We start from the raw sequence: 16,828 nt of genomic DNA, 5'->3' as shown, positions 1-16,828 counted from the left end.
TTCACTCACTCACTCACTTCATTCACTCACTCACACTTCACTCACTCACTCACACTTCACTCACTCACTCACACTTCACTCACTCACTCACTCGACCGATGAGCGCATCTGAGTCTAGAGGGTTGGTCCAGACAATATTTAATTTGTGTAATTGGCCAAGGCCTGACTTCAAGTTTCACCTGTTCCAGAGATGTGTAATAATATACAGGTATCTGAAAAGGTTGATTAGACTGTTTACCATGTGTACCTCCTGCAGGTATGCCCTACAACTGAAATGACTGACCTCCAAGAATCGCAACAACTTCTTTCGCTTTCGGTATGACACCCACTAATGGAAAGTTTTCCATTGACCCCAGTTTTGCTCGTGCTCCTTGCTACTCTTGTCAAATGCTGTCTCGACGTAACTCTCATCCCTTCTGGAATTCTGCTTTTTGTCCACATTTGAACCAAGCCCATAATGAGATAAAGGAATGGCCCTTCTGGAACCTAAAATAGACATCAGCAAGCTAGTTATTGCTAAGCAAGTGCTACTTGTTAGCACTACTTAAAATTTATTCATTTGTGGTACGTGGGCATCATTGGCTAGCCAGCATTTATCGCCCAACCCTAGTTGCTCTTTGGTAGTGAGCTGCCTTCTTGAACTCCTGCATCCCTTTGCTGTGGATTGACCCACAATACCATTGGGGAGAGAATTCCAGGATGTTGACCCACCGACAGTGAATGAACGATGATATGTTTACAAGTTAGGGTGGTGAGTGGCTTGGTGGGGAGGGGGTGGATCTTGCAGGTGGTGGTGTTCCCATGTATCTGCTGCCATTGTCCTTCTAGATGGAATTGATCGTGAATTTGGAATTTGCTGTCTGAAGACTTTTGGTGAATTTCTGCAGCCCATCTTGTTGAAACTGAGCATTCGGAGTTGAGAGAGTGGAATGCTTGTGTAGGTAGTGCCAATCAAGCAGGCTACTTTGTCCTGGACAGTGTCAAGCTTCTTTAGTGTTGTGGAGCTGCACTCATCTAGGCAAGTGGGGAATATTCCATTACACTTCTGACTTGTGCCTTGGAGAATAGGTGGACAGGCTTTGGGGAGTCAGGAGGTGAGTTACTTGTTGTAGTATTCCTAGCCTCTGACCTGCTCTTGTAGCCACTGTTTTTAACGTATGGCGAGTACAGTTGGGTTTCTGGTCAGTGATAACCCCAGAATGTTGACAGTAGGAGTTTGTGATGGTAACACCATTGAATGTCAATGGGAAATGGTTAGATTGTCTCTTGTTAATGATGGTCACAGCCTGGCATTTGTGTGGCATGAATGTTACTTACCATTTGTCATCTCAGGCCTGGATATAGTCCAGATCTTGTTGGATTTGAACATGGACTGCTTCAGTATCTGAGGTGTCATGAATGCTGCTGAACATTGTGGAATCAAAGCAAACATCCACACTTCTGACCTTATGATGGAGTGAAGGACATTGAAGCAGCTGAAGATGGTTGGGCTGGTGATGATCCCTTGTATCACTTTATTGACAATTCAGTGTAAATTGGTGGGATAGTAATTGGATTGGTTTGATTGGATTTGCCCTGCTTTTTGTGTACAGGATGTACCTGTAAACAAATTTTCCTTTTTCCACTTTGCCGGGTAGCTGTCAGTGTTGTAGTTGTTCTGGAACATCTTGATCAGGTGAGCAGCAGGTTCTGAAGCACACATCTTCAGTACTCTTGCCAGAAAGTTATTAGGGCCCATACTCTTTGGAGTATCTAGTGCCTTTGGTTATTTCTGTATACTTCAGTTTTTTATTGATCAAACCCATCAGCCACCCAGCAATGTAGCAGTGTCATTATGCTGTGTGCACTGAGGCCAGGCCAAGAGATAGGAACAGGACTGCACCATTCAGCCCCTCAAGCCTGCTCCGCCTTTCAATAGGATCATGACTGTTGCACTATTCCTCACTGTTGAAGAATTCACCATAACCTAGAGTGGCTGTCTGTTAACAGACAGATCATGACACCCGAAACATGAGTGAGATAAAAACGGCTGGATGGTGGAGACCTGTGGTTAATGCAGTTGGAGCTACAACAAGGAAGAGGGAGAATCTGGAGGAAAAGCTCTTATTATGTCTTCTCCTCTCATCAAGCAAAGTATACAGCTGTGACTTATATGGATTATTTTAGAACATAGAACAGTACAGCACAGAACAGGCCCTTCAGCCCACAATGTTGTGCCGAACATTGATCCTCATGTAAGGTAAACCTAATGTATGAACCCTCAAATTTCTGTGACCATATGTATGTCCAGCAGTCTCTTAAATATCCCCAATGACCTCGCTTCCACAACTGCTGCTGGCAACGCATACTCTCTCGACTCTCTGCGTAAAGAACCCGCCTCTGACATCCCCTCTATACTTTCTGCCAAATAGCTTAAAACTATGACCCCTTGTGTTAACAATTTCTCCCCTGGGAAAAAGTCTCTGGCTATCAACTCTATGCCTCTCATTATCTTGTACACCTCAATTTTGTCCCCAGCATTGAGTTTTCAGGGACTGTTTGAGATTACAAAAGTGAATTTATGCACTGCACCCATGTATTTTGAATTCTGATGACCAGGTGATTTTATTTTTCTGGTGTTGGGTGCAAAGAGCCTGTTGGACAGAACAAGCTTGCAGATCCAAATATGTAGTAACGCCATCTACGCACAAGTGATTTGAGTGAAACATGGATATTTAAAATAATTGAGATTACATGTTAGCATATTATACCCCTCTTGCTGCAACTATTACCTAGAAGGGGTGTCTGCAGCAGTGCAACTGAATCCTAATTTTGGTAGACCATGTATCTTGAGTAGTTTGAAACAACAATTTATTGTCACCTCTTCAAATCCTGTTTCTGTTCTTGCCACAACACTGAAACTGCTCTTGCAAAGTTAGAAAATATGTCCTTCCTCACTGACCTCCACCTCATTGTCAATCTCTCCTTGTTCTTTACAACCTGTCTGCCGCCTTTCACAATACCATCATCCTTGATGTTTCTCCTTAGTTAACCAGAAGAATGGTAATAAATTCACTTGATTCTATTCTTATCTGTTCAATTGCAGCCAGAGAATCTCCCGAAAAAGCTTTTCCTCTCCCTGTTTATTTTCCCTTCACTTGTTTTCAAACCTTCAAGGCCTTGCCCCTTCCTATCTCTATCATTTTATCTAGCTCTATAAACCTCCAATCTCTGTGCTCCTTGAGTTGGTACATCTTGTGTGTCGCTAGGTTTTTGTTCCAATGGGCAACGATGCATTCAGCTGACTAGATGTTTTGCTCTGAAATTTGCTCCATAAAGTTCTCTGCTCATTACTTTGCTCTCTCCTTTATGATGCTCTCTAAAACCTACTCTTTGACCAAGCTAATGGCACTCTGTCCAAGTAGCGCCAATGTTGGAGCATTGATTTAAAGGTAGACCGAGTAATGTGTTTCTAAATGTTGTACACACCTGATCTTTGGGGAGTCATCTGATTGTGCTGATCTGATTTAGTGGAATTTGGAAAGCAGAGGAGTAGAGTTGAAGCACTGGAGTTTTCCTATCGGCTCAACAGTTCCGAGATAGAAAACTGATGTGCTCCAATGCTTGTTACCAGTAGATGGATATAATTACAGTTTATGGATTAGTGGTGCTGGAAGAGCACAGCAGTTCAGGCAGCATCCAAGGAGCTTCGAAATCAACGTTTCGGGCAAAAGCCCTTCATCAGGAATTACAGTTTAACTACTTTACGTAAAGCAGTTTACAACATAAATGTGGGTGCCGGTACTCTACGTTTCACCTGCGTCAGAGGTGTGTAACAACATTTCTGGACAGGTTGATTAGGAAAATAGATTAATAAAAAACTTAGCTAGAGTAAATGTAGCTTTCTTGTCACAATCCAGATGTCCAAATCAACAAAGATTAACAATGTTTATCTTTTCCATTAGTGTTTCCGAGCATTCTGCTGCAAAGGACCACCATCACCACGAACTGAATACGATGTTGTTTGTGTAGGCCTTACAGGATCTGGCAAGTCAAGCTTGCTTACACAACTCTGCAGTGAGAGTACAGACAACATCATACCCACGACAGGTAACATTTAAGCAGAATTGCAGTAGCTGTGTGAAATGCTATCATGTAAATTGACCTCTGTTGCAAAGTCAAAGTGAGGTATTTTTAGGTAGCACAACCTTTTGTAAATGTTGGTGGTAATAATCTAAATCTGCTATTTAAGATGTATTTGCACTGACTTTGAGACTCTTGAATCCTATATTCCTTCAAAGGTGTGACACTCTATTCTTAACTTTTATTTTTATCTGCTGATTATCCTGTTTTGTTTCCCCTCTTTAGTATTTTAGCTTGGACTCTTCCCTTTACCATAATAATTCAGTGTAAACTCATTTGTAGAGTACAGGTTGCCCTTCGATGCCTTTTGCTGTGCTACGGTCAAAGATTGGTGAATTAGGCCCTTGGTCTTTTTATTCCAGTTCCCCTTTTAACATGGGATCATTTAGTTAATATTAACATTATTAAAATAATAACTCTACATCAGAGAGGTGTTCTAAATGTAAAGATCCGCAGATGTATTTCGTGAAATTAGACTAGATTCATAAAACTGTGACTTTGAAACGCTGAAAATACTAGAATTAATTAGCAGATGAGCTGATCAGTGGCAAAGGGAATTTAATCTGGATAAATGTGAGGTGATGCACTTGGGCAGGACAAGCATGCAAGAGAATACATGATGAACAGTCAGAGTGTTGGAAACACCGAGGACTAGAGAGGTCTTGGTGTGCATGTACACCAGTCCCGTAATTTCAGGACAGTTGGATAAAGTGGTTAAGAACGTACATTGGGTTCTTCTCTTTATTAGCTGAGGTGTAGAATTTAAGACCAGGGATGTTATGCTGGAACTGTATAATTGGTTAGACCACAGCTAGAGTATTACATGCTGTTCTGGAATCCACATTACAGGAGGGAAGTGATTGCACTGGCGAATGTGCAGAATATGTTCCCTGGGCTGAAAGGTTTTTGGTATGAAGAGAGGTTGGATCGACTGATATTGTTTATTTTGGAGCAGAGAAGATAGGAGGGGTCATGATTGGGATGTATAAAATTGAGGGCCATAGGGTAGACTGGAAGAAATATTTCCCTTCAGAGGGATCAATGCATGACCAGGGGAATAATTTAAGGGAAAGGCAGAAGATTCTAGTGGGGATGACGAAAATTTTTTTTCAATCCAGAGGGTGGTGGGAATCTCACTGCCTGTACAGCTGTTAGAAGCAAAAGCCGTCAGAATATTTAAGAAGTATTTAGATGTGCACTTGTGCTGCCAAGGCATATAAGACAATGAACCAAGTGCTGGAAAATGCTATTAGAATGGTGAAGTGGCTGTTTTAGACCAGAATGGGCACGATAGAGCCTTTTTTTGTGTTGTAGATCTCTGAATGTAGGTCTGATAGTAACTGAAAGAAACTGAGTTAATGTTTCAGGGCACCTTCAATATTCATTGCCTTCACTGATGGGGAGTAGCACTCAGTGTGTACCTAACTATAAAATGCACTGTAGAAATTCACGAAGGCTCCCTCAACAGATTCCTTTCCAAACCATGCATCATCCTAAATTGGAACCATATTGCCGTTCCTTCTACTAAATCCTGGAACTCCCCCTTTACTGATATCATATATAATGGACATGGGCAGCAAATGCTGGCCAGGCCAGAGATGTCCACATTAATGAACAAATTCTTTCTTAAAAAAAATATTATTTAGATCTCCATAGAGTTGACTCTCACACATGTGAACTGTCTGTGGACCTTTGAGCTTGATGGCTTATTTGCCAGTCTTGGCCAACAATGTAGCAGTAACCACACTTCAAAAAGTGTATTGTAGGTTGTATATAGCTGTGGCATTTGTCTCAAAGCAGAAATTGCAGGATTTTCCTGCTTGGATTAGCTTTACCCTTTCTTGTTCCACGTGTTACATTCCCAACTGTTAACCAATAATGTGTTTTTGGTAGTGGGCGTATTTTTCAATTTTGTCATTTGACCATCTTCCAGGGCAAATGTCCTGAAACTATGTTAACTCAGCTCTGTCACCTTCAGTGGAGCTAATAACATATGATAAATGCCGCCATGTATCCCACTGTTTATTGGGTAATACAAGCTGAATGGAACTAAAGCTGAAATATATGTATTCACCAGGCAGCATCTTCAGTGGGTGAGCCATTACTTCCATATAGAGAGGATCTCTTGTAGAGATCCAATCAAGAGGGGAGAGAAAAGAGAAATGTAGTTGGAATCAGGGATAGCATAGTCAAGGGAATAGACAAAGTTCTCTGTCGCCAGCATCATGAGTCCTCAGGTTGTGTTGATGGGTTACCAATGTCAACCCCCAGAATACTGGTAGTGAAGTAATAGTGATTGAATGCCATGGGGCTGTGGTTTGATTGTCTCTTGTTGGCGTTGGTTATAGCCTGGCATTCGTGTCAGCCCAAGCCAGGATATTGTCCAGAACTTGTAGCATTTGAACATAAACTATGTCAGTATCTGAGGAGTCACGAATAATGCAGAACGTTGCAACCATCAGTGAACATTCCCACTTCAGACCTTACGATGGAGGGAAAGGCATTGATGAAGCAGCTGAAGATGATTGGGCTGAGGAACTCCTGCAGACATGTCCTGGAGCTGAAATGACTGACCTCCACCAATCACGACCATGGTCCTTTGTGTCAGGTATGACGCCAGCCACTGGAGAGTTTACCCCTGATACCCATTGATTCCAGTTTTGCTAGGGCTCCTTGATACTACACTCTATCAAATGCAGCCTTGATGTCAAGGGCTGTCACTCTCACTTCACCTCTGACATTCATCTCTTTTGCCCATGTTTGCACCAAGGCTGTAATGGTCACTAGCTGAGTGACCCTGCTGGAACCCAAACTGGGCATCACTGATTGGGTTGTTGCTGAGCAAGTGCTGCTTGATAGAACTGTTGATGACACCTTCCATCACTTTACTGATGATTGAGTGACAACCGATGGGGTGGTAATTATCAGGGTTGGATTTGTCCTCCTTTTTTATGTACAGGAAATACTTGGGCAATTTTCCGTATTGTCTGGTAGGTACAATTGTAACTACTGGAACAACTTGGCGAAGGGAGTGACAAGTTTGGAGCATAAGTCTTCAGTTCTATTGCTGGAATGTTGTCAGGTCCCATAGACTTTGCAGTATCCAATGTCTCCAACCATTTCTTGATATCACGTGGAGTGAATCGAATTGGCTGAAGACTGGTAACGCTAATGCTGGTGACCACTGGAATAAGCCAAGATGGACCATCCGCTCGACACTTCTGGATGAAGATTACTGCAAAAGTTGTTGATATGCTGGGCTCTTCCATCATTGAGGAGGGCGTATTTGTGGAGCCACCGCCTCCAGTGAGTTATTTAATTGTCCACCATCATTCATGACTGGATGTGACAGGACTGCAGAGCTTAGATCTGATCCATTGATTGTGAGATTGCTTAGCTCTGTCTATCATTTGCCATTCTGCTGTTTGGCATGCATGTAGTCCTGTTTATTGGCTTCACTGGGTTGATTTCTCATCTTCAGGTATGCCTGGTGCTGCTCCTGGCATGCCCTCCTGCACTCTCATTGAACCTCCATTGAACCAGGGTTGATCCCCTGGTTTGATGATAATGGTTGAGTGGGGGGATATGCTGGGCCCTGAGGTTACAGATTGTGCTGGAGTACAATTCTGTTACTGTTGATGGCCCACAGTGGCTCATGAATGCCCAGTCTTGAGTTGCTAGATCTGATCGAAGTCTGTCCTATTTAGCACGTTGATAGTGCCACACAACATGATGGACATCATTCTCAATGTGATGGTGGTACTTGTGCTCCACAAGGACTGTGTGGTGGATCACTCTTACTGATACTGTCATGGACAGATGTCTCTGCAGCTAGCAGATTGGTAAGGATGAGATCAAGTTTGTTTTTCCCTCTTGTTGGTTCCCTCGCCACCTGCTGCAGTCCCAGTCCTTTTAGACCCTACCAGCTCAATGTGTAGTACTCCTGCCAAGCCACTCTTGTTGTACTGTGTAAGCTAACTTGTTATATGAAAGAAGATTGCAAGTTTTTTTTAGCTATCTAAAAGGTAAGAGCGAGGCAAGAATGGACATTGGAATGCTGGAAAATAAGGCTGGAGAAGTAACAATAGAGTCATAAAATCGTACAGCACTGAAACACACTGTTTGGTCTAAGACATCTGCACCAACCAGACATCCCAATCTGAACTTGTCCCATTTGCCAACATTTGGCCCATATCCAACTGAACCCTTCCTGTTCATATCCCTTTTAAGTGTTATCATTGTACCCACCTTCACCACTTCCTCTGACAGCTCATTCATGCATGCACCACCTTCTGCATGAGAAAGGTATCCATCAGGTCCTTTACAAAGGTTTCCCCTCTCACCTTAAACCTATGCTGTATAATTTCAGACTCGCCTACCCTAAGAAAAAGACCTTAGCTATTCATCGTATCCATACCCCTCATGATTTTATAAACCTCTATAAGATCACTTCAAAGTCTAAGACGCTTAAGGAAAAAAACCCCAGCCACTCTCTACAATTCAAACCCTCCACCGCCTGCAACCTTGTAAATTTTTTCTGCTCACCCTCTCAATTTTAACAACATCCTTCCTATGTAAGGGCAACCAGAATTGTATGCTGCATTCAAAAACCAATGTCCTGTAACATGACCTCCCAACTCCTATAATCAGTGTACTGACCAATGAAGGCAAGTGTGCCAAATGCCAGCTTCACCACCTTGTCTGTGACTCCACCTTCAAGGAAGTATGCATCTAAACCCCTAGGTCTTTGTTCAGCAACATTCCCCAGGGCCACCTCACATATATCTAAGTTAACCTCATCTTCCACTCCTCGGCCCATCTGATCAAGGTACTGTGTACTTTGTACTCTGAGATTAACCTCCTTCACTGTCCACTAACCACCTATTTTGGTGTAATCTGCAAACTTATTAACCCAAGCTCCTATACTCACATTCCAAGTCATCTATATAAATAATGAAAAGTAATTGGGAACAAAGAAATGGTGGAGAAACTGAATAGGTACTTTGCATCCATTTTCACAGTAGAAGACACCAGCATCGTTCCACAACTTCGAGAGTCAGGGGCAGATGTGAGTGCAGTGGCCATCACTAAGGAGAAGGTGCTGGGGAAGCTGAAAGATCTAAAAGTGAGTAAACTGAAGGAGATAGCTGAGGAGATTGCAGAGATGTTGGTGGTGATCTTTCAGGAATCACTGGATCATTGAATGTGCCAGAGAACTGGCACATCCCTGTTTAAGAAGGGAGAGAAGAAGAATACTATAGGCTGCTTAGCGTGCCTTCAGTCATTGATAACATTTTAGAGTCCATTGTTAAGGCTGGGATTGTTGAAGTTGCAAAGTACTTAGAAGTACGTGGCAAAATGAGACTGAGTCAGTGCAGCTTCATCAAGGGGAGGTCATGCCTGACAAATTTGTTAGAATTCTTTGGGGATGGGCTGTGTCTGGATGGGACACTCTTTAGAGAATTGGTGTAGATTTGAAGGATTGAATAGCCTCTTTTTGCATTGTGTGGTTTCTATGATTCTGAGAGGTATTGAATGACGTAAACAAAGGAGAGCCAGTGGACGTAATTTATTCAGATTTCCAAAGTACCTTTACTAAGTTGCCACATTAGAGGCTGCAGAATAAGACAAGAGCCTATAGTGTTAGGGGCAAGGTTTGGGCATGGATGGAGGATTCACTGACTGGCAGAAGGCAATGGTGATAAAGCAGTCTTTTTCAGGATGGCAGTCGGAGATTAATGAAGTTCTGCAGGCATCTGTGTTGGGACCACAAGTATTTGCAGTTAATGGTCTGAACGAAGGAACGAAGGTGATAGCATTTATTTCAAGTGGGCTAGAGTATAAGAGCAGAGAGGTACTGCTCAGGCTGTATAAGGTTCTGCTCAGACCATGTATCTAAGGAAGAATGTGCTGGCATTGAGGAGGGTTTAGAGGAGCTTTACAATAATGATTCTGGAATGAAGGGCTTGTCATATAAGGAGTGGTTGAGGCTCTGGATCTTTATTCGATGGAATTTAGAAGGATAAGGCAGGGATCTCATTGAAACTTACAGAATACTGAGAAGCCTGAATAGGTTAGATGTGGAGAAGATGATTCAACTAGTCAGAGAGACTAGGATACGAGGACACAGCCTCAGATGAAGGGACAGCCCTTTAGAACTCAGATGAGAAAACATTTCTTCAGCTAGAGGATTGCTAATCATGTAACTCGTTGCCACTGAAGGCTGTGGAGGCTGAGTCATTTCATGTGTTTAAGACAGAAATAGAAGGGCTCTTGATTAGTAAGGTAATCCAGTGTTATAGGGAAAAGGCAGGAGAATGGGGTTGAGAAACATCAACTATGATCAAATGGCAGAAGGGACACCAAAAAAGAGAAAATGCTGGAAAATCTCAGCAAGTCTGGCAGCATCTGTAAGGAGAGAAAAGAGCTGATGTTTCGAGTCTAACTGACCCTTTGTCAAAGCTGGCAGAAGGGACACAATGGGCTGAATGTCCTCATTATGCTCTGACATCCTACTGTCGTATAACTCACTAATGTCAGTCACATAAGGAAATTTGCCATCCTTAGTTGGTCTGGCCTACATTTGGCTCCAGACCCATAGCAATGTGATTGACTTTCGATTGCCCTCAGTGACTTGGTAACCACTCAGTTGTATCAATTGCTATGAAGCCTCAATTAAGAAATGAAACCATCAACCTTGACACTAGACATGACTATGGCGAAAACATCCCTGTTGACTCTTCCAAGTTAGTCTGGGGGCTCCTGCCAAAACTGGGAGAGCTGTCTCAGACTAGAAAAGCAACTGCCTGACATGGACATATTCACGGAGTCATATGTTACAGATAGCATCTCAATCACCACTATCACCATCCTTGGATATTTACTGTCAGGGCAGGACAGAATAGCAGAAGTTATGGCACATTCAGGCGGGTCTTCCCTGGGAGTCCTCGACTTTGACTCCGGAACCCATGCAGTCTCACGGCTTAAGATTAAACAAGAGCGAGGAAACCTTCTGCTTGTTACCATGTACCATCCTCCCTCGATGGATGAATCTGTACTTCCTCCATGTTGATCAACACTTAGAGGAAGCACTGAGGGCAGTAAGGGTGCAGAATCTGGAGGATTTTCTATCACCAAGAGTGACTCAGCAGCAACATTACTGATCAAGCTGGTTGGGTCCGAAAAGACATAGCTGCTAGACTGGATCTGCAGCAGGTAGTGAGGGAAACAACAAGAGGCAAATACATTCTTGACCTTATCCTTATTAACCCTTGTTACAGATGCATCAGTTCATGATACTATCAGTAAGATCTCCATTTTTGTGGAGATGAGGTTTCACCTTCACATTGAGAATGTCTCCGTTGTTGTCTTGGTGCTAACACTGTGCTAAAAAGGACAGGCTTCAAACAGATCAAGCAACTGAAGACTGAGGATGAGGCCCTGTGGGCCATTGACAGCAGCAGAATCATTTTCGAAAATAATTTGCAACCTCATGGCTTGGCATGCATAAATTTGGACAAAAGGCGTTGAGTTATAGACATGAGGCAAAAGTGACAACCCTTAACATCAAGGCCACTTTTGATCAAGGAGCCCTAGCAAAACTGGAATCAGTGGATATTGGGGGCAAATTTTCCACTGGATGAAGTTATATTTGGCACAACGGAAGATGGTTGTGGTTATTAGAAATCAGTCATCTCCACTCCAGGACATTTCTGCAGGAATTGCTCAGGGTGGTGTCCTAAGCTCGACCATTTTCAGCTGCTTCATCAATGACTTGCCCTTGATGATCATAAGTGACACGGTGGCTCAGTGGTTAGCATTGCTGCCTTACAGTGTCAGGGAACCAGGTTCGACTCTAACCTTGGGCGACTGTCTGTGTAGAGTTTGCACATTCTCTCCATGTCTGCGTGAGTTTCCTCTGGGTGCTCCGGTACCCTCCCACAATCCAAAGATGTGCAGGTTAGGTGAATTGGTCAGACTAAATTGCCCATAGTGTTCAGGGATGGCTAGGTTTGGTGCATTAGTGAGGGGTAAATATAGGGTAGGAGAATAGGTCTGGGCAAGTTACTCTTCAGAGGGTTGGTCTGGACCTGTTGGGCCGAAGGGCCTGTTTCCACACTGTAGGGATTCTATGGATAAGGTCAGAGTGGCATGGCTGCCAATGATTGCACAGTGTTCACCATTTGTGATTCCTCAAATACTGAAGCAATGCATGTCAAACGCAACAAGATCTGGATATTATCAATGCTTGGGCTGATAAATCGCAAATAACATTCATGCCTCTCAAATGCCAGGCAATGACCATCTCCAATAAGAGACAATATAACCATCACCCTTGACATTCAATGCCGTTACCATCACTGAATCCCCCACTATCAACATACTAGAGTTTACTATTGACCAGAAACTCAACTGGACTCGCCATACAAATACAATGGCTAAGAGCAGGTCAGGGGCTAGGAATACTAGAGCAAATAACGCCCTTCCTGGCTACCCAAAGCCTCCCCATCATCTATAAGCACATCTCACTTGCCTGGATGGGTGCATCTCCAACAACACTCAAGAAGCTTGATATCATGCAAAACAAAACACCACATCCACTCCCTCCACTACCAACACTCAGTTTATTATCTACAAGTTGTACTACAGAAATTCACCAAAAATCCTTAGACAGCACTTTCTATACCCACAACAACTTATATCGAGAAGGGCAAAGGCAACAGATACTTGAGAACACCACCACCTGCAAGTTCTCCTCCGAATCGCTCCTGATCCTTACTTGGGAATATGCTGCCAATCCCTCATTGCCACTCGATCAAAATCCTGAAATTCTCTCGCTAAGGTCAATGTGGGTCTACCTACAGCACATGGACTGCAGCAATTCAAGAAGACAGCTCACTACCACTTTTTCAAGGCCAATCGGGACAGGTAATAAATGCTAACCAGCCAATGATATTCACATCACATGAGGGAATTTTGAAAAAAATTGAGGCTGCAGCCAGATCAACCACGATCTTATTGAATGGCAGGCAAGCTCTCAGGACTGAATGACCAACTTCTACTCGGAATTCATAATGTTCGTAAGTGTTAAGCTGGACATAGTTGTTATAACTAGTATCCATACAATATCAAGCATTTTACTCTGTCTGAGAACAGATAGATTGACTATGAAAAATTCAGAAGGAGGCCTTGGATGTTAAGTCCAAATTGGCGATGGAACAAAGGAGTACAATCATGGCTGATCAACCACTTCAAAATCTTTTACTTACCCAGCACCTTAACCCTGTCCATCACAGTAATGAGAAATCTGTAAATCTCTTCTTTAAATTCACTGAAAGACAGAGATTCCTCAGCCCTTGTGGTAGAAAATTCTAAAGGTTCACAGTGGGACAACAGTGGTTCACTGGTTAGCACTGCTGCCTCACAGCACCAGGGTCCCAGGTTCGATTACACCCTCTGACGATAACTGTGTGGAGTTTGCACATTCTCCCTGTGTCTGCGTGGGTTTCCTCCGGGTACTCCAGTTTCCTCCCACAGTCCAAAGATGTGCAGGCTAGGTGAATTGACCATGCTAAATTGCTCATAGTGTTAGGTGCATTGGTCAGAGGGAAATGGGTCTGGGTGGGTTACTCTTCGGAGAGTCGGTGTGGACTAGTTGGGCCGAAGGGCCTGTTTCCACACTGTAGGGAATCGAATCGAAAAAGCCCTCTGAGTAAAATTTCTCCTCCTCTCTGATGTAAATGGCATTTCCTTTATTTTTAAGTGTGCTCCCTGGTTTTAGAATCACTAGCCAGTGGAAATCCCTTACCCAAATCTACCCTATCTATCCTTTTCAATATTTCGTAGGTTTCAATATGATCACCTGTCATAAGCCCAGTTTGCCCAATTTCTTTTCAAAGGACAGTCCACCATCCGGGGAACAAGTCTGATGGACCTTTATTACACTATCTGTCAATCATATCTTTCCTGCAAAAAAGAGATTGAAACTGCCCACAGTACTCCAGGTGTAGACCAACGAAGGTTCTTTTCAGTTGAAGCAAGACTTCACTCGTCCTGTACACACATTTTCTTGCAATGAAGGCTAACATGGTGGCTCACTGGTTAGTACTGTTGCTTCACAGTGCCAGGGACCCGAGTTTGATTTCGTCCCTGGGCGAATGTTTGTATGGAGTTTGCACGTTCTCCCAGTGTCTGTGGGTGCTCTGGCATCTTTCCACAGTCCAAAGATGTGCAGGTTAGGTGGATGGGAAATTGTCTATGGTGTCCAGGGATATGCAGGCTACGACGATTTAACCATGGGAAATGCAGGATTACAGGGATGTTGTAAGGGATGGATCTGGATGGGATACTCTTCGCCGGGTTAGCGTGGACTTCATACACCAAATGTTCATCTAGTCACCTCATTCATTTCTCCGATCAAAGAGGATAACTTCACATTTTTACATATTATATTCCATTTGCTGTGTTCTTGCATATTCACTCAGCTTGTCCAAATCTTTCTGAAGCCACTTTACAATTTCCTCACAAAACATATTTCCACTTAGCTTTCTATCATCTGCAAATTTGAATCTCAAAATATTAAATTCAGTCATTGCATCTAAATTATTGATAGATATTGAAAGCCCCCACATACCAATCCTTCATTAGTCATAGCCTGCCAATGTGAGAATTATTGATTTTGAGCTGGGTCATTCAGTATATTCAAGGCTGAGAAATGTTTTAATCAATTAAGGAATGAACGATAAAGGGGAAAAGGTATGAAAGTAGAGTTGAGGGTTATGAGATCACCCACGATCTCACTGAATGGTGGAGCACACTCGCGCTGAATTGCCTACATCAACTTCTGTCTCTTCTGGTCTTATTCCTACTTTACATTTTCTGAGTGTTAGCTAATTCTTAATCCATGCTAACACATTTCCTCCTATAGTTTTGCTCCAGCCTTTCTATTCAGTCTCCTGTGAGAGCTTTTATCAAAAGCCTTCTGAAAATCCAAGTATTAAATTCCATAGGTTCTCTTTGAACAAATTTGTTAGTAACATCTTCAGAAAAATTCAAATTCAGCAAATAAGATTTCCCATTTGCATATCCATGCTGCCTATGCCCAATTGGATCATTGTCAATCACAGCTTGCAAGCTGTCACTTTGAATCCTGACCTAGTCTTCCACTTCAGTGATACACTTCAGTGATACACTTCATTGGAAATGCTGCTGGAAGGTTTAAGTCATTTTGCAGAATTCCTTCGATGTATAACTAATTGACAACAACATTCACCGCAACATTTTTTTGTGTTGAGCAACTAAAATTTAGATTGGCATTGCCGTTCCTGACTTTGAGGTTAAAATTAACATGCTGCTGAAGTTGGTGTTAAAAATTCAAAATATTCCTTTCCTGAACAGTAAATTCCTTTATTCATTAAAACAAAATTTGGCAAAAATATTTTTCTCATCTTCGAAATGAATTTCACATTTTGTCATCTATGCCTTTTCCCTGTTTTAAGGCTCATTATTTCTTTCTGTTCTCTTCAGGTTTTAGCATTAAAGCTGTTCCATTCCAGAATGCTATCCTCAATGTGAAAGAACTTGGAGGTATGTGTAGTTTAAGCAAAGTATATTTTGAATTACTGAAAATCTAAATGGTTAGTTTTGTGCTTTTGTACAAAAACATTCTAGTGGAGGGATTTGCACTGTCTTGATCATGCAAAGGGAATGATAAATTTATATTTTCAGTTTGGGAGAAACTGTAGAGGGCTGATAACAAATAATAGTAATAATTATGTGGTGACAAGTAACTTTGTTAGGGTGCTGAGTATTAAAAAGGGAATAGATTTGCTCGAACTGCTCGGGAGGATTTAAACTAGTAAGCTGGGGGGTGGGACCCAGGGAGATAGTGAGGAAAGAGATCAATCTGAAACTGGTACAGTTGAGAACAGATGAGTCAAACTGTCAGGGCAAGCAGGGATAAATTAAATTAAACTGCATTTATTTTAGTGCAAGGGGCCTAACGGGGAAGGCAGATGAACTCAGGGCATGGTTAGGAACATGGGACTGGGATATCAAAGCAATTACAGAAACATGGCTCAGGGCTGGCAGCTTGATGTTCCAGAATACAAATGCTACGGGAAGGATAGAAAGGGAGGCAAGAGAGGAGGGGGAGTGGCATTTTTGATAAGGGATAGCACTACAGCTGTGCTGAGGGAGGATATTCCTGGGAAGTTATTTGGGTTGAACTGAGAAATAAGAAAGGGATGATCACCTTATTGGGATTGTATTATAGACCCCCTAATAGTCAGAGGGAAATTGAGAAACAAACTTGTAAGGAGATCTCAGCTATCTGTAAGAATAATAGGGTAATTATGGTAGGGGATTTTAACTTTCCAAACATCAACTGGGACTCCCATTGTGTTAAACGTTTAGATGGAGAGGAATTTCTTAAGTGTGTACAAGACAATTTTCTGATTCATTATGTGGATTTACCAACTAGAGAAGGTGCAAAACTTGATGTACTCTTGGGAAATAAGGCAGGGCAGGTGACTGAGGTGTCCGTGGGGGAGCATTTTGGGGCCAGCGACCATAATTCTATTTGTTTTAAAATCATGATGGAAAAGGATAGACCAGATGTAAAAGTTGAAGTTCTAAATTGGAGAAAGGCCAACTTTGACGGTATTAGTCAAGAACTTGGAAAGCTGATTGGGGGCAGATGTTTGCA

At 42.5% G+C, this 16,828-nt stretch overlaps 1 protein-coding gene across 2 annotated transcripts in view; it reads left to right on the top strand.

Annotated features, from left to right (window-relative positions):
- Window positions 1-16,828, top strand: part of LOC122549133 (ADP-ribosylation factor-like protein 15) — a 249,336-nt gene that overhangs the window by 56,968 nt on the left and 175,540 nt on the right. For both annotated transcript variants that reach the window (XM_043688467.1, XM_043688457.1), the window contains exons 2-3: window positions 3,945-4,089; window positions 15,649-15,708. In XM_043688467.1, the coding sequence (XP_043544402.1) occupies window positions 3,945-4,089; window positions 15,649-15,708 (205 nt within the window). The remainder of the gene's footprint in view (window positions 1-3,944; window positions 4,090-15,648; window positions 15,709-16,828) is intronic.

Source organism: Chiloscyllium plagiosum, chromosome 1 (assembly GCF_004010195.1).
Source record: "Chiloscyllium plagiosum isolate BGI_BamShark_2017 chromosome 1, ASM401019v2, whole genome shotgun sequence".
NCBI classification, from domain to species: Eukaryota; Metazoa; Chordata; class Chondrichthyes; order Orectolobiformes; family Hemiscylliidae; genus Chiloscyllium; species Chiloscyllium plagiosum.
The sequence above is the reverse complement of the archived record's forward strand: the minus strand, read 5'-3'. Positions and strand labels throughout refer to the sequence as shown.